The sequence below is a fragment of the Megalopta genalis genome, chromosome 12, assembly GCF_051020955.1.
Source record: "Megalopta genalis isolate 19385.01 chromosome 12, iyMegGena1_principal, whole genome shotgun sequence".
In the NCBI taxonomy this organism is placed as follows: domain Eukaryota; kingdom Metazoa; phylum Arthropoda; class Insecta; order Hymenoptera; family Halictidae; genus Megalopta; species Megalopta genalis.
The window spans coordinates 11,037,944-11,060,503 of record NC_135024.1 but is presented as its reverse complement, the minus strand read 5'-3'; the positions used below and the strand labels follow the sequence as shown (position 1 = coordinate 11,060,503).

General features: G+C 32.6%; 1 protein-coding gene across 3 annotated transcripts in view; it reads right to left on the bottom strand.

Annotated features, from left to right (window-relative positions):
- The window catches only part of Nplp1 (Neuropeptide-like precursor 1), a 41,136-nt gene that overhangs the window by 4,378 nt on the left and 14,198 nt on the right, over positions 1–22,560 (bottom strand). Inside the window, exons 2-6 of one of the 3 annotated variants that reach the window (XM_076525473.1) lie at positions 8,009–8,460; positions 7,245–7,259; positions 6,307–6,794; positions 4,982–5,422; positions 2,680–2,842 (exon numbers count right to left, since the gene is read on the bottom strand). In XM_076525473.1, coding sequence (XP_076381588.1) covers positions 2,680–2,842; positions 4,982–5,422; positions 6,307–6,794; positions 7,245–7,259; positions 8,009–8,460 — 1,559 coding nt within the window. The remainder of the gene's footprint in view (positions 1–2,679; positions 2,843–4,981; positions 5,423–6,306; positions 6,795–7,244; positions 7,260–8,008; positions 8,461–22,560) is intronic. The other 2 variants (XM_033475022.2, XM_033475021.2) reach the window with 2 other exon arrangements.

The window sequence follows — 22,560 nt, the reverse complement described above, 5'->3', positions numbered from 1 at the left end:
CCAATAAAATGAAGAGAATTTTTCAATATTTCTATCCAAGATAATATAAACGCTAAACTGATCGTCGTGTCATAGGTTACACATTCAATTTTACATAAAGCATTTCTTTACAAAGCTAATGGATAACAAATTATTTTAAGTAGTAGTTTTTACTGACTCACCCTGTATGTACATCGATTTACAGACGCGTTTAAGGTCGAAAGAATAGGAATGTTTAAAATTGTAGCCTTATGAGATTTTCGAATTACAGACATTCTACAGGGTGTTTCCAGGATAAATCGTGAAACTTTAAACATTTTAGGACCCTAAAGCAAACAAATTTTTCCTCTGGAAGCACACTCGTAAATGCTTCTGTGTTGCTTACTACTGTGTTTCTATTTGCACTGCGAACGAAGCTACTTTCATTCGTTCTGAATAACTATTAATAACATTGAAACATTAACATTGAGAATAGTGCAAGCATGGGCCGATTGACACTGTACACCTGTTATTTCGTTACATGCTTGCACTATTCTCAATTTTAATGTTTCAATGTTATTAACAGAAGGCTGAAGGTAATTATTTTGAGCATCATATGTAATAATTGCAATTATTTTCATAATTATTTTTACAATAAATACGACAATTTTCTTTAGTAATTTACGTGATAAACCTGAATTATTTCGATGGCATACGTTAGTAAGTCCTACAACTATAGTAGTAAATATCTCCCAAAGAAAGCATTTACGAACGTACTTATACAGAAGACATTTGTTTATTTTAGAGTCTTAAATTCATATCTAAAGTTCGGCTATTTAACCTGAGGACACCCCGTAGATACGCAGGTTCGACTGTGTCATGAAAGAAGCAGGACTGTTTCTTATTGACTTCTTGCATGGTCAACTTGTATAACAAACGAATACATAATTACAATCATTTAACGACAAAAATCTATGAAACTAGAATCTAAAACTATCTCGTAGAAATGTTTCACCAGATGAAACAACATACTAACATCGAGACACCAACGTGACACTTTACCAGCATGATAAACTACGTCAGACTTGGGCAACTGGTGCTGAATCACTAAGTTAAATTTCCATTATCCTCATCTTCTCATATTATAGTATAGTAAACTTTGCTAATGAAATTTGATTGAAAATTCACAATTGAAAATTACTAAACACCTTTCGACTACCAATAAGAAATGTTGCTAATTCACTACCTTTAATTGATCGTAATTCATCAGTTACAATCTGATTGTAATAATTGATCAATCGATTTAAATGAAATTTTCAGTATGCATATAAGTCACCCAGACCTACTAAATGCAGTGTTTAAATTTTCGTTCTAGGCTCAGGTGAAAAAGTTAATAGAAAGGTATTCTTATTTCTTTTTGTCAATCCAACCATTTGCAACTTTTGCAAAAATTGTCTTACACGTTGTCTAGTAAACTGGATCTTCTAACATCTCAAAATAGATCAATTTGGTCTAATTTTAGAGAAGTTACTCACGTTGCAACACAGTGCCACAATGTAAAAGACGAACTGACCATGTAAACTCGATTAAAAGTAAAAAGTAATTGTACATCTTTTTACATGGAGCAACTTTTTCAAAATTGGATCAAACGGCTTTAAATTTTTTGAAATGTTAGAAGAACCGGGAGTTAACTAGACAATGCCTAAAATCCAATGTTTGCAATAATTGCAAACGGTTACAATTACGAAAATAATAAAGAAATTAGTTTTCTAACTTTTTCGTCTGACAATTTAAACAATGCATTTCGTAGATCTTGATAATCTAGATTACCAAGATTGAGTCCTCAGAGTGATTCAAAATCGGGAAATGCGGGGTTCCTGAGGTCATTTAAAGTAACTTTTTCCTTAGCGTAAATGCAAACAGCTTTGTTTACGAGTTATTAACGAAAAACACTGACTAATGAGAGACGAGTTCGGCTGATACAAGGCAACGCCAGCAACGAGCAGACGAAGTCCAGTTCCGCTTATTGGCTCGATCGTTTTGCGCTAAGTGATCTCGCCTCTCATTGGTCAGTGTTGTTTTGTTAATATCTCGTAAACGACGCCACGGATTGTATTTTCACTAAGGAAAAAGTTACTTCAAATGATCTCAGGATCCCCTCATTTCCCGAATTTGAGTAACTTTTCAGACACCCTGTATGCATGCTGAAAATTTCATTGAAATCTCAACTCAAATTTCAACTCTCCCTAACAGAATACGGATGTAAGGAACGAGCCGACTATGAACCGCGAGCCACGCCAGTTGCTGAAGCCTGATCTACGTGAAACAGTTAAAAGTTGAATGAAAAGTACATCCGATGAACGCATGGCACATGAAATGGTAACGGCGACTGTAGCTAGCGCCGCGACCACCTTGGATGCTACTGAAACTGTACCTTCGTTCGCCCCTAATATCCAGAGGATCTCCCTCTAATAGGGCTCCCCTCTCGCAAGCGCGTGCATGCTCCTCGCGCCATTTCGATGCCATTGTTCCGACTCATTTTTCCTGGTAATTATCGAGTACATTCTCATAGTTTCTACAGCATTGGTGCAGTGACAGCATTACGATGTCGCACGACATGATGAAAGAACGATGACAGAAGAGATGCGAAGAGAGGGGAAGTAAGACATATAGAGAGACAAAAAGATTGAGAGGGAGCAGGTAGGAACCTAGTGGTCTGACCTGCTAACTAGATACCGGGGTGATCGCGAAAATCGTGAGGCCCTTAAAGATGAAAGCCAACCAAGTCGTGCCGCCGCTGCGATGTGTCTTTTACTTGCTCGAAATGTTTCTGGGTACTGGGACTGTTCTACCTTCGGCTGCATCTCTGGCAGAGAACCTGTTTCTGACATTCACAGACACCGCTGAATTTACCGCCCACTTCTGAATTTATTGCGTTCATTAATTTCGCACTTTCGGCCAGATTTCGTAACAGACTACGTGTCGCTGACGTTTCGAATTTGCCCGGTCTGCAGATATTCGACTGCCTATGGAGGTGTTTTAGTCGAAACCGCAATATATTAGATCAATTTTGAAATTGCTTTACCACGACATCAAATTCTATCGTTGTCCTATTCAAATAGTGATACATCGAAAGATTTATTGTTATATTTTCATGTAGACTTTAATTGATGTTCCAATCATATCTGAGCATTTGTAGACGAGGGAAAAAACAAAATTCAGCTTGGACAACATTTCAAAAATTGAATACCTCGATCATCCGGGCTGAACGGCGTGACATCCATGTTCGGATAATAGAACAGTTATTTAGTTACAGTGTCAGATTTCAGTTTTATCGATTTTTACAGTTAATCCTTTAGCAAATGGGTTGTTTTAGAGAATAACAAATTCTACTGTACTAATATTTCACCTTACATTAAACTTTCTTGTATTAGAAAATGTATGTAAAATACTGATTTCCTTGCAGTGTCGATTGAAGCGACAGGTTTGCTGAATATATACAGCAAGTTGGATGCCAATTGATCGAGGCGACCTTGAGATATTAAAACAGTCAATTTATCAAACATATTTTTAGATAAACGCGTTCACTAAAACCTCCTTAATTACGAGAGTTCAAACACACATTCCGTTATATTCTTCATCTGAAAAAACGTAAAAGTTTCAATGTGTGAAGGGACAGCAAACAAATATTAAAAATTATCACGTAAACAACCCTTATTTTCATCAATAAATTTCTCGTAATTCAGAGAAAATTCTGCAAATGAGCTGTCATAAACGCGTATAAAATGTTTTCGTGAAATTCAAAATTAATTTGACAAATGCACAGAAATGGAAATGCAAATAATAATGGAATAGAAAGTAGTACATAATGTAATAACAATTTTTACAGTTTAAAGTTCAATCTACAAATAAGTTTATACAAATAATGTTATTCTAATTTCCGTATTTGTCTTCAGAAGTTCGTTGTACTTACGATTATGAACTCTCATAATGGAAGGTATAAAATCGAACAATATAAATTCTCTAATTAAAGTTAAAGTTTTTGATATCAAGGACAGAACGAAATTGCAATTATTCGGAAATTTGGACTCCAACCGATTTTGATCATTTTTAGATAGGTAGTAGGATGTGTAATTTTATCATCGGTTGATAAAAGACAGTCTACAGGTCTGTTCTAACCAGTATATTCAGGAAAAGTCACTACACAAGAAGTGGGGTTGCGACGCATGCGTTTCGCACAGCAGCGTGGGTCGTCTATCGGGTGAATTATAACTCTGAACGCGCACGACTCACGCTGTGTGGGATTCCCGCGCATGCGTCGCTTGTCCCCACTCTTTGCGTAGTGACTTTTCCTGAATACATTGGTCCTAATGCTAACCTAACCGCAACTCTAAACCGAACCTTAACCAACTATTCGTGGTCTTTCAGCACTTAAAAAGAATGAAGAGAAATAGGCCATGATTGGATCCGTATTTTAATTATTTTCACGTTGCGGTTAGATTGGGATTAGATTGAGGTTAGATAAAGAAGAACTTCTCAAATAGTTATTGTGTTTTAAAAAGCGTTCGAATACCTCTTCGTGTCTTGCTGTACATCCAAAAGAAAAAGTTGTTTTGAATTACATCTCCCACCACATTTCCAGAAATTATTATAATCGGAGTTGAGTCTAGACTTTTAAATAACTAGCAACGAATTTAATCCCTGTATTACTCAAACAGAATGAATAAAGTCTGATATCAATTGTCCTGGAATTCCTTAACAACTTAAGCATGTTCCATAACTGCCATAGTTTCGATAAAGTAAATATCGTATTATTGGTGAAAAGAGGCTGCATCTATTAAACAAAAATATAGAGAAAACCTTGGGACTGGGAGTTTTCTTCTGCAATGGCCGGAGCTCTCTTCAACCGTGTAATTTGCGCGGGGGTGGGGTTGGGGTGGGTTAAAAGGTTTCCGATCGAATCGAATTACAAGACCTCTTAAAGAACAATAACGTCGTTATGATTGAGAAACGTTGTACTTACCCATGAACCTTTTTTCAGCATTCAGATACTGATCGCCCAGTGCCTCCATCATTTCCTCGTAATCGAATCCGTTGGTATTTTGCATTACCGGCAACGGGTACTCGTCGGAGAAACTGAGCTGTTTGTTAGGCCTCCTGTTCGCGGAATCGATTCTTTCGTACAACCCGTCGGTCGTCTGCGAATCATTCAGCTTGTCGTCCCCGTAAACATCGCTTTCGTAATTATCTTTCTGAGCAAGTGCCGCGCTCGCGAGGTCCTGAATATTCGCTAGGTTCGCCAATGATCTACCCTGGCGAGAAATGGTTCTCAAAATCACGCTGGTCGGAACGGAGATGCCTCTCTTCAAGGTAATCGGCCAGGCTCTGTTCTTTGCTAAAGAGGAGACGCTTCTTTTGCTGTACTGGCGCGTCGGGTAATCGCCACCAGTCCGGGATAAGGAACCTGTTGATTTTATTATAAGTTGGTATAACTGGATGATCGAATGATGCGAGAGAGGCGACAATATCGAATGATCGAATAAAGCACGAGAAGTGAGAGGCGATTCGAAACGGTAATTGTTTACTTTAGCGCTTCCTCGCCAATTCCTTAGAAAATAAAAGCATCTAATATGAAACGCTTTTCAGTCGGTATAACATTATCATCGATTTTATCACAATTTAAAAGTGTTATTGCTGAATATTTATACTACTGTTCGACAGACTGATGCTTCTAGACAACGTAATGATCTTTGAAATATTTTTTCAACATGAATAAAGCAGTAAGTGCGAGCGTGTAGCTATTATGGAACACCGTTCTCGTACCATGTCCCTATGTTTCATATTCAGTGCCCCTATTTTGGAACGCGGATTTGAAATACCCGTTCTAAAACAGAGACACTGAATATGAAACACGGATGCCAACCGTTTCATAATTCGGGACAACGACGAAGTACACAATATGGAACAGTATGTGTGTTCTTGCTTAGAAACCACCCGTAGTCGAGCGATCAACACCATCTAATTCAAAGATCTCTAACATAATTGAATTTAGTTATATTCTAGTTTATGTACTCTATTGTAAATAAAATGCCGCGACGCGGGAGAAGTGCAGTAATTCGCAACATTATATATATAACGGTATTTGCGTGAGTGAATTTATGAAGAAGAATTTTCAGAAATATAGGAAGAATTTTTACATTTAATAATGTCCTTGACAAAAATATTTCAAGGCCATCAAAATCATTGAGGAGAATCGATAAAAAAATTAGCGATATTTATATGCGTATGTTTGTGTATGAGAACGTTTGGCATATTCTTATGAAATATAAATGTATTTATGAGTAGAACCTAGATTTTGTTTGGCGTGTGGAAGTCCGTAATCTCTGGCTAACGCTCCAACGTTCCTCTTGCCGTTTTGAGGTAATATGCCTGGATTTTCACCATCGAGCGATGGAAGATGGCTACGGCCCGAATGTCTCTTTTCGATTACGTAATCTGGCGCAAAAGCTTCCGATTCCAAGATCGGCCGGGGAAGAATTCTGGGACTGCTCGGCACGGGCACGTCGCTGTCCGAAAACAGGTTTTGAAAATCTTTGGATGAGACTCCAACGTTCCTCTTGCCGTTTTGAGGTAACGTGTAAGTCCTGGCCAGGGATGCGACATTTCTTTTCTCCGCGGTTGGAACTAGCACTCCCTCATCGCCATTTTCGTCGTTGGGCGATGAAAACTGGCTACGGCCGAATTGTCTTTTTTCGATTACGTAATCTGGCGCAAAAGCTTCCGAATCCAAGATCGGCCGGGGAAGAATTCTGGGACTGCTCGGCACGGGTTCGTCGCTGTCCGAAAACAGATTTTGAAAAATTATATTCTACTCTATTATACGTATATTATGTATACTATATATATATATACTCTACTATATCCTTTTCTACAGAACGTATCATTAGATTTTTACATTTAGTTCACGTCAGTGATGTCCATAGGGGACGAACGGGAGACAAAAAGTGCGCTCATTTCTTCCACCGAGAGAAAATACGATAGATACGAATGAACATTCGATATAACTATTTTCATGCCATTGTGTGGAATAAATATTATATTTTCACAACGTGTATAGAATGTTTTACCGTATATTTTATGGTGAACGAAGAAATGTGGATGCAATGAACTACATATTTGTGTAAATTGAGGGATATGCACAAAAGTTAATAAAAAGAACATCTGAACGAACGAAACTACATTATCGTCGAATATGTAAAGGTTTTGAAAAATACGTTTGAACTTACATGTAGCGTGGCCTGCTGCGAAACATTCGGACAAAAATATTTCCATGTATTACAGAGTATACTTATAGAATTAATGGTATGCATTCACAAAATATTTAATTATTACACGTTCCTTACGAATAATTATACAATAATATATAATATATATAATTATACAATAACTATGTTTCATTTAACCGTCATCCGTTCATGGTGTCAATTTGACTATTTTCAAGTGTCAGAGTATTATTCTGCTAATTTTTAGGAAAATTGATATCTCAGACTTTATGAATTTTATTTCTTAAACATGAAGTATATATATGTATCTATTATTATCAATGAGAAAACATATCTCAATTAATTCAACACATATGAATTTCACAAACAAAAGATATATCTTGTCGAACGATAAGCAACAGCAAAGTTGCTTTATTATAATTCTGAACTACGGTCAAATAGAGACATTACGTCGCGACGCGATCGTTTCATAGTTTCATTCTATATAAAAAATATGATAAGAACATTGCGTAGATATGTTCTTCTTTATTTTCGAAAAAATATTTAGTAAAAGAAATTGTTTGCCTCTTATGTGTATTGATATTTTACGATAGTGTCAATTTGACAAACGAGGAACGCGTTAAGTTGGAAAAATGAGGGCCGAATGAGGGTTAAAGCTCGACGTTTCAGATCTTACGATACAAATAGAAAGAAACCTAGAAACGGAATATGAGTGAACAACGAGGAACGCACAAGAGTCAAGATAATAGCCAACGAAAGTTAATTACCTGGAAACCATAGTTCTCTTTTCTTCATCGTCTTGGTTTTCCCCGAGGCGGTCTTGCAAAGAGATCGGCAAATCATCGTTTTTGGCTAGCATCGCGATGCTTCTTTTTTGAGAGCTCGGTAGCGGTACGCCTGTGTCGATTTCTTCGCTGTCGTCCATGAAACGTCCCGATATGTCTGGTAGTTTCTTCATTCGTCCGAGAAAGTCCCCGCGCATAATTGGATCTCTAAACAGCTCTATGTAAAGCCTAGTAGGTATGCAGATTTCCGTATCGTCGTCAACTTGATCGATCAAAGCCAATAAGTACGTAATGTCGTTTCGGTTTCTGCTATGAATCATTCTCGCCGTTCTTGAATAAGCTGATAAGTAGAATCTGACTTCCGGGAGACGTGAGAGAGCCACAAAGTCTCTCTTAGGTACGCACTGCGTGCTCGGCTCGCCCTGGCATCTCACCTGCGACACGAAACAGTATGTCTAATTACTCACTTATTTCCATCTCCTGACGTAATATTATTAATATCTGTATTATTATTCATATTTACTTATTTGAAGTTGGCTACAGTTCCTAGCCATCAACAGAACTTCAAACTAGTAAATACATATATTGTTTCTAGTAGATACGTACAATTAACGAAAAAGAAAACATTTTTTCTATATACACCACAAAGTGCTCTTAATAAAGAACTTGTGAAATTGTGTGTTCTTAGAATTATGATACGTATAAACCTAAACATGATCTTCATTCGAAGGTGTGGCATTTCTTTGGATGACAACAAATCGACTAATATTCGTATGTTATGCTATATAGATATTAATGACAACAAAAATAACAATAAACATAAAATTCTGCAATATTGATTTTGAATACGCAACAATTTTTTCATCGAATGAAATTAAATCTTTTATATTTCTTAGTTAAATTGATGTAAATATTTAACAACACTGGTCCGATTTATCTTTGATACATTCTTGAGATATTTTTAGTAACAATTGCATTTGTATTCCTTTAAGAGCAGAATGATCTTTTTATTTAGTTACACTCGCATTTTTTCAAACGTGTAACGTAGCCGAAATAATTGAAATAAATATTTTAATATACCGAACTAAATAAATCGAGAAAGGGGAAATAGACGGTGAATTCGCTAAAAATTGAACCATAATGTCCCACACAAATGTTCCTATATGCAGATGAAAATTCAACTCAATTTTGTTAACGTTTCAAGAGTTATATTAGTCGATAAAATCCAGCGACTTATAAAATTACTTGAATATTGCATATGCTTATTGATTAAATAATTAATAATTACTAATAAGTATCGCATATATTGTTTAATAATATCATATTAAGTCTATAATAATCCAACAAATTCTAGATATAATTTCAGTTTCATATTATGGACGTAAGTTCATAATTTCGAAGAACGCTTGTGTCATATAAATAAGCGCTATATTCCAAAACCGATACACCGTATCCTCAAATTCTTATTTCACGCTTCCTAACCAGTCAGCGATCCATTACAAAATATTCATAGGTGGATAAGACAAACACGTTTAATCATAGTGCATGACACTGTGAAATATTTCGTGTTCTATTTAAATAGTTCGATATTTGACTATATTTTAGTAATAATACGTAATATATAATACAATATATATATTATATTATACTATTATATATATATTATATTATTGCATGATTTAAGAAAATCCATAGATGAATCATTTGCTACGTTATGTGCCACCAATATAATATGTACCAACTAATTACTTAATACCCAACTAACCTAAGTGCTCAATACAAAAATTCTAGATCTATTTTTCACGAATTTGAAACGTTCACAGCTCCTAACAACGTCAAACGATTTCAATGAAATTTTCAACATGTAATTGCCGAGATCGATGAAACGCATTTTTTAAATTTCCGTTATAGACACTAATAAAATAGTCGAGAAAATATTATTTTTCAATCTTTTTTTAACATCCCAATCAACTATAACCTAAAAAAAATTTTATATACTTATTATAAAAAAAAATTCAAGTCATTTGGACCAATTTTAAAACAGTTATTCCGTTTGTAAAGTTTAACATACTTTCCGGCGCGAGTGTACGTAAAAACAGACAAATTTTTCGTTCTCCGTTCATCATTCGAAATCATTTTAACTTCACTTTGCACATCTTTCATATCGCGAAAATCGAGGAAGATATTTCGATGTTCTTCGATGACCAAGATATCTTTACTTCGTCCGATGTTCTGTGATTGCGACGATAGAGGATCTGAATAATATCGTGTTTGGTGCTACTTTCGCAAGAAAACTCTCGGCAATACAGCGAATTTTGTTGAGCCTCTTGGCCGTAGAGTCTGGGGTGATTAGGGCTTCACGAGCCTGAGGGCTTTTATAGTGGAAAAAAATCGAGCTACGATCGATCACAGTCGATCATGCGTACACATGTGGTCCTGCACGAATAGAACATGCATTCCCTTGATCCTCCGCAGTGCACTCCAAAGCAATCCCTAAAAATCCCACGATAAAAACTGGTTGTCGTGCACCTGCGAGTACTAAACGAAAAATCACGTATATTCTAAAAGAGCAGTAATATCATTTCATAATACTTTCGATAATAGGAACAAAATAAATTTCATTGAATTTAGCCAAGCCTGCTGCTAGTGTTTTACTGTTCTTTTCATTTTATGAGCGCGTGTTAGATATTGTTTTGCTCACTCTTTATAGCTCTGTGTAACATTGTTGATATTGACTTATCATGTTTTCCATTCTTAACGCTAGGTTTGCGAAGCACTAACAGCAACTGTTTTATATTCCTTCATAAAAATAACAAGCTTATAATTATTTAGATTTTCAACTATTTTGATCATAATACATATACATATTACCGATAAAAGTTAAGAAACGTGATACCTAGATGTACATTCTAGGTTGTATTAAATCTTCATAAAGATTTGTATCGTGTCAACAAAGATACTAATTTTGTTTTATGATTTATGATTTTTTTTATCATTTTCATTTATCATGTGTACTGAATGAAACAATATTATTTAATAAAATGTATTATATTTAATAAGACGGATATTTATTACTCTATCAAATTTTACGTAAATGTTAACCATATGTAAGGTTTCTTAACTTAATAAAACAAGTCCAATAAAACAAATTTATTGAAGACGATTCCCATAAATGTATCTCTATAAAAAATCAATCGTTGTAAATTACAAATTTGAAACCTATCAAAATGAAACGTTCCGTATTAAATTTCACTATTAGCTATAATGAACAAGAAGGGTTAGTGCATTGATATGAAGAAGATGACACAATATAGTAGCCTACTAGATAATGTCTAAACAAATTTTTGCAAAATTTCGATTTGTTGGAAGTATAAGGAAAATAAAAAATGATGCTTTTAACTTCTTTCTATCGGATTCACCCTATATTATTGTATTCAACATATTATTATTTTTACCGCGAAATGACGATTCCATGACGGTGCTCACTGCTATTTAATTGTACAATAAATCCGAAGAGTTTTTCGATTTCTACGTAGAACACAAATGTTACACATATCACATTTATCTTACCTAATTTGTTCAAGATAATTCACGAATCGCTCGACGGGAATCTTCTCGGATTATAACGCTTAATTAATCTTCATCAAAGTCGGATAGCAGCACGATTAACGAAATATTATTCGGGTAAAAATGATCCCCTCTAAAAGCGCGCACACTGCTTTCGGGCAATTTAATCACCGATAGAATTTTCTGTATATGCAGCTCAAATATTTGTACCTACTTTGAATGCGTTGAAAGCTTCGTTCAAATTTCATTGACCATTGAAAATTAATCGTACCGACATGATCCCCTATGGAGCACGATTTTCGTTCTTTTGATGAACTATGTTTGACGTATAATACAAGCATTGACGATGATTTTTAATTGATTTCTTGATAAGCCAACGAGTTCAAATTTTGCAACCCTTTGTAGATGACGATGCGATCCAGTACAATAATATTTCGTGAAAACAATTGTTTAGTCACCTTATAGGCAACGTCTTATTCACAATCGAGGCGTGGAGAAAAGGAAAGAAATTATAAAACTTCGAGATAGGGAATAATATGTGCAATTTTATTATACGATTTTAATTTTTAAATTACCATGTTGTCGTAACGTATTCTCATCTCTTCTGTATTCTTCATGAATAACAAATCAAAGTCATAGCATAAGAGCAACAAGCAATAACAAGAATTGTTTATTTAAACACGACATTACACAATCTTACCGATGCATTGTATCATGTTGTAAGATCCTTGTGTGTGTGCACCGTTATTAAAGAATACAAATTTTAAAAGTGTAGGTCGTTAATTATAAAAATATTGTTACAACTCTTAAACTCGATTATTGGCAGCTCCTAAATCAGAATGCTTGTCTGTATAATGATTTATAAATGTCACACGTCAAGAACAACTAGAACACATTTATTTCACATTCATGTTGTACATAGTGCACACTTATTGTCAGCGTGAAATAAAAGCATGAAACACGAAAGTATTTCTATAGCATATGAAGTACAAAGTTGGATGTAATAAATGTAATTTAATATATATATATATATATATATATATATATATATATATATATATATATATATATATATATATATATACTAATTAATACTATGGAAATTTGATTTTCATTTGAAATACGAATTACTTGATCAAAACATAATATATATATATATATATATATATATATATATATATATATATATATATATATATATATATTATGTTTTGATCAAGTAATTCGTATTTCAAATGAAAATCAAATTTCCATAGTATTAATTAGTCATAGTAATTAATTAAACGAAATATTCTAAATTAAATTAAATTTGCGCTTCGCTCAGTTAATTATTGTTACAAGACCGAGGAGAACGCTCCCCTATAATATTCTTGGAACACATGATGATTATCAAGAATATGTCTCATTAAATATATCCCCCTCTCTCCTTCACCCCTGGCACATAACACACGCAATATTATTCTTGTCCGCAAAATTGTAATACCGGCGCGAAGTTTCATTCACCTTGAAACGCAAATTAATATTCCAGCATAATATTTAATTAAACTACCGGAACTAATAAACTGCGCTGGAATATATGGAGACAAATAATCGCACAAATAATTAAATTATGAAACAACAACTGCTACGACAGAATTTTAATTAATTTATATTTATTTATATTCTATAATTTCGTAATTGTGTCGGCGATTTTTACAATAGTGTAAGTGCGTATATATTTCATTTCGATATATGTAAACTTTTGCATTCAAGCGGATTAATTACATTTTTCTATTATAAGACAAAATATTTTATAAATTTTATGACCTTTCAATGGCAAATTTATGTACCATTGTTGTAAAATCTTTTTATTAACAAGCATGGGAACATATCTTTTGAATGTTTCGATGACTTACACCACTTTCAAAATTAATAATAAGGCTGACAATAAACAAAAATAGGAAATTTTCTTTAAAAGTAACAATAAACGAATGGAATTACTTAATTACTTATGTTTCGTATATTGTAATTTTGTTTATTATATATATATATATTGCATTTTTGTTTTATAATAATTTTCGAGAATTTTATTGCTGGCTGTCAATTTTTGCAAATTCAAGTAAACATATATACGAATTAATTAATTAATTTCCAAAAGTTCATAATTTACGCTTCAAAATTGCTTCATCAATTGTTTAATGGTACTAACTCGTACAATCGTATAGCAACAAATTATCTCCAGGGCTGTTAGTTTCATTTTTAATGAGTATATTATTCTGTAGTCGTTGAATTTACGTGTTGTTCTCCTAAAATTGTGGAAAAATAATGCAAATTAAAAATTATTTTCATCAATTGTAACAAACATGAGTCAAACAGAAATTTCTTTCTTTGCTAATTTCAGTGAGTTAAAAATAATACATACATGCCCTTAAATTTCTTAAATATTTTCGTTCTTTTAATTTTCGCTTGTTCATTTCCATCATAAATGTATAAAATGATTAAGATCCGCAGTCTAGTGATCACACATTTAATGTTCAAACAATAAATTAAATATTTCCAATAATTCAAATTCTTATCACATGTCCACATTGTTGCTTCGTGAATTCACATGAAACTTCGCATAAATGTTATAGATATCTTGCTATCGTTCACTTCGTGCTTCTGTTAGATATTAAAGGATGTGCATAGCAGGATCGGTTTACTAATATCATTTGCTATCCAATGTACATTGCTATCGCGATATTGTTACGTACTGTGCGTCAGAGGAAGTTCTGTGAAATTCGTGTGACAAGTACTGAGAGCTTTACAGCGTTTGTAATCCAACTTGTATAATTTGATAGGGAACTTAGCCAAAGTACAATTACCATTTCATCCACAACTGTAATATTTCTGTACGTTTTATCTAAAAAGAATCTTGTCAAGCCGAGTAAATAAGGATTTTTGATGAACACTGGATGAGCGAACATTTACTATATGTGACTTTAAAACTCCTTCGAACATTTTTAGAAAATTATACATAGTTGCCTATTGTAAACGTTTAGCAAGTGAAAGCTGTAAAATTAATATTAATACTGTTCTAGATTTAAGAGAAGAGGAAAATCGTTTCGATAAAGTGTTAGTGACTGGTGACAACTGGCAAAGCGTTTTCCAATTCACTGAAACGAGTTTCTGCATGAGATACGTTCGACACGCAGTTCTTATTCCGTGGAGGATTGAAAGACGCGTTCCGCATTCTTTTCGTGTTTTCTTCCGTTAAGCATTTTTACACGTCCCTGCGACAGGACGATCAAATGTAAAATTACTTCCGCAATTGAGTAAAACTGTTTCTACGTTAATACTTAACGTAAATATAATAATAAAATAATAATACACAACAAGTAATAATTACAATATTAAAAATCAGTTCAAAACGAATAAATGTAGCAATTTAAAGAAACTATTTGAAACATTTTCTGAATAATAATAATAATTCATGATATTTAAAATTAGAAATTATTAATAAATATGGAATTTTATAACGTATATGATATTAATATTGTTCGATACATTATAGATCATTAATAATGATATATTTTCTTTAATTCAATTGCTTGATTATTCTGTTCCTAGATAAGAATAAATGCTTGGATAAAAATAAATGTATTAAATTGCTTTCATTACTTTATTTCAGCGCAGATTTAACTAAGTTAATTCGGAATTCAAGCTTAATTATATTTAATTTTAATTTAATTTAATATTATATTGATAGAATAACTCATGCTATAAAAAGTACTCTCCATCATATAAATATCTTTCGACTTCAGCTTTATTTATGAACCGATATTAATCTTGAATAATGCAAAACAATAATTATATACCCTATATTGTCTATTAACACTTTGGGTTAGAAATTTATGAATTCACGATTATTAATATTATAAAAATACGTTTATTAGAAGCAAAAAGTATTTACTACTTGTCTTTCCCTAAAATCCAAATAAAAAATAACATTTCATTTCCAAATAAAAAATAATATACAAATATTTGTGGAATTATTTAAATGATTTATTCAATTGATTAAAAAATGTAATTATTATTTGAAAATGAAATGTTAATTTAATTTGTACTATGTTATTTATTATTTAAAATAAAGTTTGCCCAATTCTGACGTTATTTATAAAGGTATTAACACATAATTTTTGGTTATATTTACCATTGAGTTACGTTTCTAGATTTAGCATTCCAATTTTTTAATATTTGAATTCTTATAAAAATTATAAAATATCTTGTACACACATACAAGCGAATCCGCTTGTATTACTCGTCAAGCACGAAGATATTTTTGAGATATGTATGCAAAATTAAAAAAACACTTGCAAGAACGTAATTATCGCATTCAGTATACATTTCTCGTGCGGAACAAGTTCAGTTTGAGATCGATACTCCGTTTGAACATTATTGCAGCATTACCTAACATTGGTTATGATACCCTGTATCTGAGAAGTTGTCGGTTGATACTGAAAGATCAGGGTATGCAATTGTTTACGGTTGTCTGGGACAGTGCCGATCAAGCTTCACTGGTGCGTAAATCGAGCTTCGCCAACTCTGTTAAGGCCGGTACAGAAACGGTCAGTAGTTTAGTAGGGTGGCGAATAGCTTCTACTTACTGTATGCTACTAAATGGTTTAGCACGTAAACGAAAGACTGAATTAGTACAGCTGATCCACTAAATGCATCTAGGTACTTGAATAAATTGGTTTAATAACCTACACAACTAAATGCTACTGTCCATGTCCATACAGAATACAGTGGTGTGAATAATTCAAGATAAATTTTACATTTTTAGTGAGATTTAAACAAACACTTAACGCGAAACACCATATTTGTATATTTTAGAGATAATTGAAAATACAAATATACAAATGTAGATTTTTTTCGTTTTTGTTTGAATATCAGTAAAAATGTAAAACTGTATATTTAAGAAAAAAACGACAAAATATCATATTTGTATATTTCCATATTATTAAATATAATAGAACACAATTTCTAATAAAATAGAAATATGATATTACATTAAGTTCTCGTTTAGACATCAGTAACAATCTGAAAAAAGTTACTTCGAGTCTATAATTATGCACACCGCTGTATTTCTGAAAATATAAGAAAACGCATCAATTGACTAACTAAAAATAAATTGCACATTTATTTTTAATGTTACAATCAGAAATCTTCCGGTCGGTGAAATGAATTTCTCTATCCCTCTGGTTATTATAAAATAATTTATGAAATTGGGAATTTCCATTAAAAATCGCAGTTTAGTTACAGCGCACACATCGTTACATATAAACCTCCTGATTTGCGGCAGACAACATTCTTTAGATTGCATTAACAGTGCGCATTGAAATACAATATTGAACCAACAAATTCTGTACACATGCGTTACTATTGAAACAAAATACCTGCGTACAGATCGCTATGCCTGTTTCCAGACATAGCGGTGACTTTGATAAATGTGAAAAAACAAGCACCGAGGAAGTTCCTTTTACATCTTTTCAAACAGAGATCTATTTCTGCTCAGGGCTGACATTCCATGTATAACATTCGCTGCAAATGTGTTGGAAATTATTTGAGCTAAATATCCATGGCATTTCGGATATTCAGGTTTCATAGCCTTCGTCGCACGTGTGGTTGGGTACTCCATCACTTTGATACTTGTTGACGAACTTGATAACTGGATCAGGTAGGATGTTAATCATGGTTCTATGGGGTGAAGTTTAAGCAGCGATTATGGATGCCACCTACATTGCAGAGGCTGGATAACAGCTCGAGTAATTAACAGAAACCGGGAAGCAGTAAAATAAGTAATGATATCGATACTAGCATTTTATTGTGTAATGAAGCATTTGTCTTAAAGGGGTATTCTAAAGTGAACTTTTGAAAAAATCAATTTTTCTTTTTCTGCATGTTCTTAAAGGATATAGTTTCAAAAATACAATTCTAGAACCTTACATGCGAGCTACTAAAATTAACGATGTTATGGTTGTTTGAATAACAACAATTCAGTCGTAAAAAAATTAACATATTTGTAAAAAAAAATGTCATCGCATAGAAAAGATATTAATATATTAATAGATAATAAATATTAATATATAAATAATAATAAACTGTGTTGTATTATATTAATAGACTGCAGATTTTTATGCAAAATACAAATTGTTTGCATCCGTTGTAAACAACAGAAGATATACCTCTTCATTTAATAATTTCAAACAACTGAAAATAGTCTAATAAAATTCTTAAATTCTTCTAACATCCTCGTTACTCTGAATTTGAATTACCCATTTTTGCCATAAATGCATGAAATCAGTGGTCTGGTAATTAAACCCTAAGAAATCTATTGTGTTCTGTTGGCAGCGTATGTCGTAGGAAATATAACAGAATGAGAATAACAGATCAACGATATATACGCGAAGAATAACAAGATAATTTCGATATGGAAATAGAAAAAGTTTGATCGAAAGAAAACTTTTGGATAAATGCACCAACAGAGAAAGTAATGTATTCATTACGACTCAAATACACACAAATATTCCCCTTAGATCAGACATGTCCAAACTACGTTCTGGAGCTTACAGTTAGCTGCTTCACTGGATTTACAAAGTTCCGGAGCAGACTGTTACACACGGAACAATATCTACCAAATGCGAACATCTTCTTAGCAGAGTACAGTCTCCTCAAGATTGAAATACCTTGGAGAAATTTAATTTAATTTTGCTTGTTGGGATTTTAAAGAAACAAACATATGAAAAATTGTTAATTCTTGTTACTCTTTTTGAATAAAAAATTAGGAAGTACGTTAGGAAATTTCGAAATATTTTGAAATATTTCGAAGTTTGAGGAAAATTAATTCACATGCGTCATCTTGTTTATTTAAACCTAAACTAGCTACTACATGTAACCATGTAAGTTATATTTCAATTAATTTAAAGTTATAAGCAAGCAAACATGTTGTATGAGCCTAAAACTTATTAGAAGTATTTTTAAGGTATTTTTAAGTTCCTAATTGTTTAAATATCTCTTTGCAATCATTCTATAAAATCGAACTTGCAGTTCAACATTTTTACTTCAGTAGTATCAAATAAATATTGCGCGATAATAAAAGCGAAAGCTATTTGAACGAATCAATATAGTGAACTGTGTACTTTCAGATGGTACGATATGAATTCATTCAAATAATTTGTCGTAAAATCTAAAAGCAACGAATCATACAATAAATTTTTGTTGTATTTAGTCTGCTATCTAAATTAATATTTGTGACTAACCATTCAATTTTATGGAAAAATGTAATTGTCCTCTCGTTTTCCAATATCTGCCGACCTTTTTGCCAAAGGCATTTATCTATATACCATAACCATTTCTGACATTTTTCGATAAAATAGTTTTTCGATATTGCCAAATTTTTTCCCGCTGAAAACTGTTATCATGACCGAAATATGCGATAGTGATACTGTATACTGATGCGGTATCTATGCTCCCAGCTTTTATACGATCGCCATTTTCTGAAAATGTCTATTAGTTGATATTAGTATTTTCAAAATATCAATTGTTATTGGTATTTTCAAAATATCAATTGATATAATATATATATATATATATATATTATATATATATATATATTATATCAATTGATATATTAAATTGATAAATTAAAAGTACATATTACAGTGAAGCAGATATGTATTGTTTATATTGCAATATTGTTTTTCAAAATATCAATTAATATTAGTATTGTCAAGATATCAAATAGAATAAAAATAAAAAATTGCAAAATTACAAAAAGAATAAAATTAATATTTTCGTTGACTCAACACTAATTTTTATGCTATGTTAAGGTTTAACATGTTCCTTCGCTTTTGTCGGTAATTGTATGTGCTTGAATGAAGAGATTTAGTCAATCATTTTCCGTAAAATAATCCTGATATAAAAAATTGGAAACGGGTCATTTGACCAGCGATGGTATATTTAGTGTTAAATACTAGATATGTTGCATATTCTATTCAATGGTTAGTAAAAACCGTATAAACAATACTTTTGTACTAACCTGATATTTCATTCGAACTAGAATTTTTGTTTATTATAAACAATAAGTTTCGCCAACTGTTTGAACGAAATTATACACCATATATTCACTTCTTCGTTCTAAGTTGGTATTACCGTGCAACACGTTTCCGACAAACCAATATTTTGCAGGCTGCAAGAAACGTGGGATGCACATTGACTGCATGTGTCAACGTAATTAATTTTGCATATTTAATCTTCAATTTAGTGCAGATTTGCGGTGTATGCCGGGGCGATAATAGAGCGGAGAGGAGATTACTCGAATGAAGCTCGGTGTACAAGCTGTAGCCGTAACAATAGCACAATGCTTCGTGTAGTAAAAATGATTTAAAAATCTCTTTTCCTAAAAAGTATCACTCAAACGTTGCATTAACACTATTTTTATCAATATTTTGTAATGAATTTAATTATAACTTTTCAAGAGCTCAATTAGAACAAACGAGTGGATCACCATATTTTCTAGAAATTAAATTCTGCAGAGATGATAATGTTCACAGCAGACATTGGATATTATACGAAATAGTTTAATGAAAAAGCACGAGTGCTATGTGCGATATTCATGGAGTAAATGCACGGAATTTACTTTGGTAGGGTGAACATTATCGCGCAGAGATTACAGCAAGCGTCCGCTTATTATCCAGTGTTACAAAACCTAAGCGAACTAAAATTTTGATGATAAAAAAATTACAATATGAAAGAGCATAACCTATTACGAAAGTGATAGTGAATTTTGTGAATTTTGCAATTACATACTTTCTAATTGTTAATATCGATGAAAGCAATCGCTATTGAAAATGGTAATAAATAATTAAAAGTGATCGGTAGAATTTTATGAATTTATGATGAAAATAAGTAATTTCAAACAATAGAAAAATGAAAAGAACTCAAGGATACCGATACATTATCAGCAATTTGGTAAAAATATTAGAGTGAAAACTAAATTCCTACGTAGTCGCTGTGTCTTAAAATTGACATAAACAATTCTTATTTTGCATAAAAATGTCAGTAAGTATATACGTATATATTACCTGTCAGACTTTATCGATTTATAAAGATTTCAGAAAGCACAGTCTTTTATTTATTTCTATTCATTTATTTAATCTTTAAACCGAATGGTTTATTTATCGAATATAATATTGTTACATGTAGCATATTTACTACACAAGTATTGCATAGATTCGGAATTCTTACGGAACATTGTCACAGTTTTTTATGACATTTCGTTACATGTTTCTGTTCATTTATTTATTAATGGCCACTGAATTTTCAGCTGTCTCGCCAATTTAATATATTTCTATAAAACAATGTGTCTCTCTCTCTCTCTCTCTCTCTCTCTCTCTCTCTCTCTCTCTGCTCGATACAAGTACCGTAATTACTTTAAAAGGCTACACGTATTCTAATAAAGCACCCCGTTAAGGGAAGAACTGAAGACAAAACGTGTCGTATTATCGCAAGTTTCTTGCGAACTCAGCGTATTAGATCCTTATTCGAATTATGAAACTTTTCCATAGAACTCATCTTTCTCGTGCGCCCCTTTGTATGTACGTCCTGCACCTTACACTATTTGCTTAACACTCCGAAGCCACTCAACGTTAAATCGATCGCCGTTGCGCTCGATATCTGGGACTTTGTTCCTGTGAAAATATGTCGTAACCCACGCACACGAGGGCAGAATGATTTGAATCAGTATTTTGCCGAATCCAAAATTTGTTTAACACGGTTGTAAATATTCTGTTATGTATTATGGCTAGCTTTATGAGAAAAAATGAGTAGCTGGAATTTAAAACAGCGACAGAGCTTAGATAATTCGAATGATACCAATATACAATGTTCAACTTGTTAAAGTTATTAAAAAAGAAAATAGAAATCCGTAAGTGACTCATGCTTCTTACAATAAATGCAGACAATTTTTATTTTGCGTAAAGATCTGCGATATAATTATGACTTAAAGAAATAGCGTGTGGTCAAGTTAATTTATCTATTTTTATTAATTCATGTATATTATCGTGGGCATCGCGCATGTGTGACAATGATCGTGGACGAGTTGGAAGAATACTCTCAAAATAGACAGTGTTATTGACCATACGAAAACGATCGTCACAGGAAAATTTTAATTTGAGGAGGTATTACATTTACGAAAAAAAAAATATTACATTTACGAAATAAAATTCTTTTTATTCCAGTCATAAATAATTGTTCTTCCTAATTTTATACGTTTTTAATGTAGCTTTTTTGATTGAAAAATATTAGATACATTTCTATTCTATGAAAACCATCGTAAACGTTTTCAAGAAAAATGATCACGTTTTAAGAAAGAATTAAAAAACTTTCGGAATCTTGTCAAGATAATTGTAGTCATATTAAGCAGTATTGCTTGTGAAACAAAGCCATTCATACAGAGTGTCTCAGAAATATCGTTACACGCAGAGAGGATGATTTGAAGTGTATAAAATTTTTTCCTTGGGGAACGTTCTCAGATACATTTGTTTTTAAATAGCACTTTATTGTATACTATGTACCACTATTACTATTATTAACAATTGCTTGCATGAATTGATTTTTCGGAACCAACGGTAAGTCGAACGCCGACTGCACAAGTGCAGCAAACTGCGGGTACGGTTCGCTCCACAAACAGATTATTCAGGGCGATACATTATAATACTGACAAATATGCAAATACCAGCATGAAATTGACCGGATATTAGGAAAACGTTTCACAGATGCTGTAGATAATATTGCAAGCCGTTGCGTTCTCTCTTTTATGGAAATTTCCAAGTTTCAACAAATTCTTGTCGGCTCTTAAATTTTTTTAATTCAACTTAAAAATTTTAGATGCAACATATTGTCGTTTGCTGTGTTGATGTAAATAGTACGATTTAAATTATAACTCT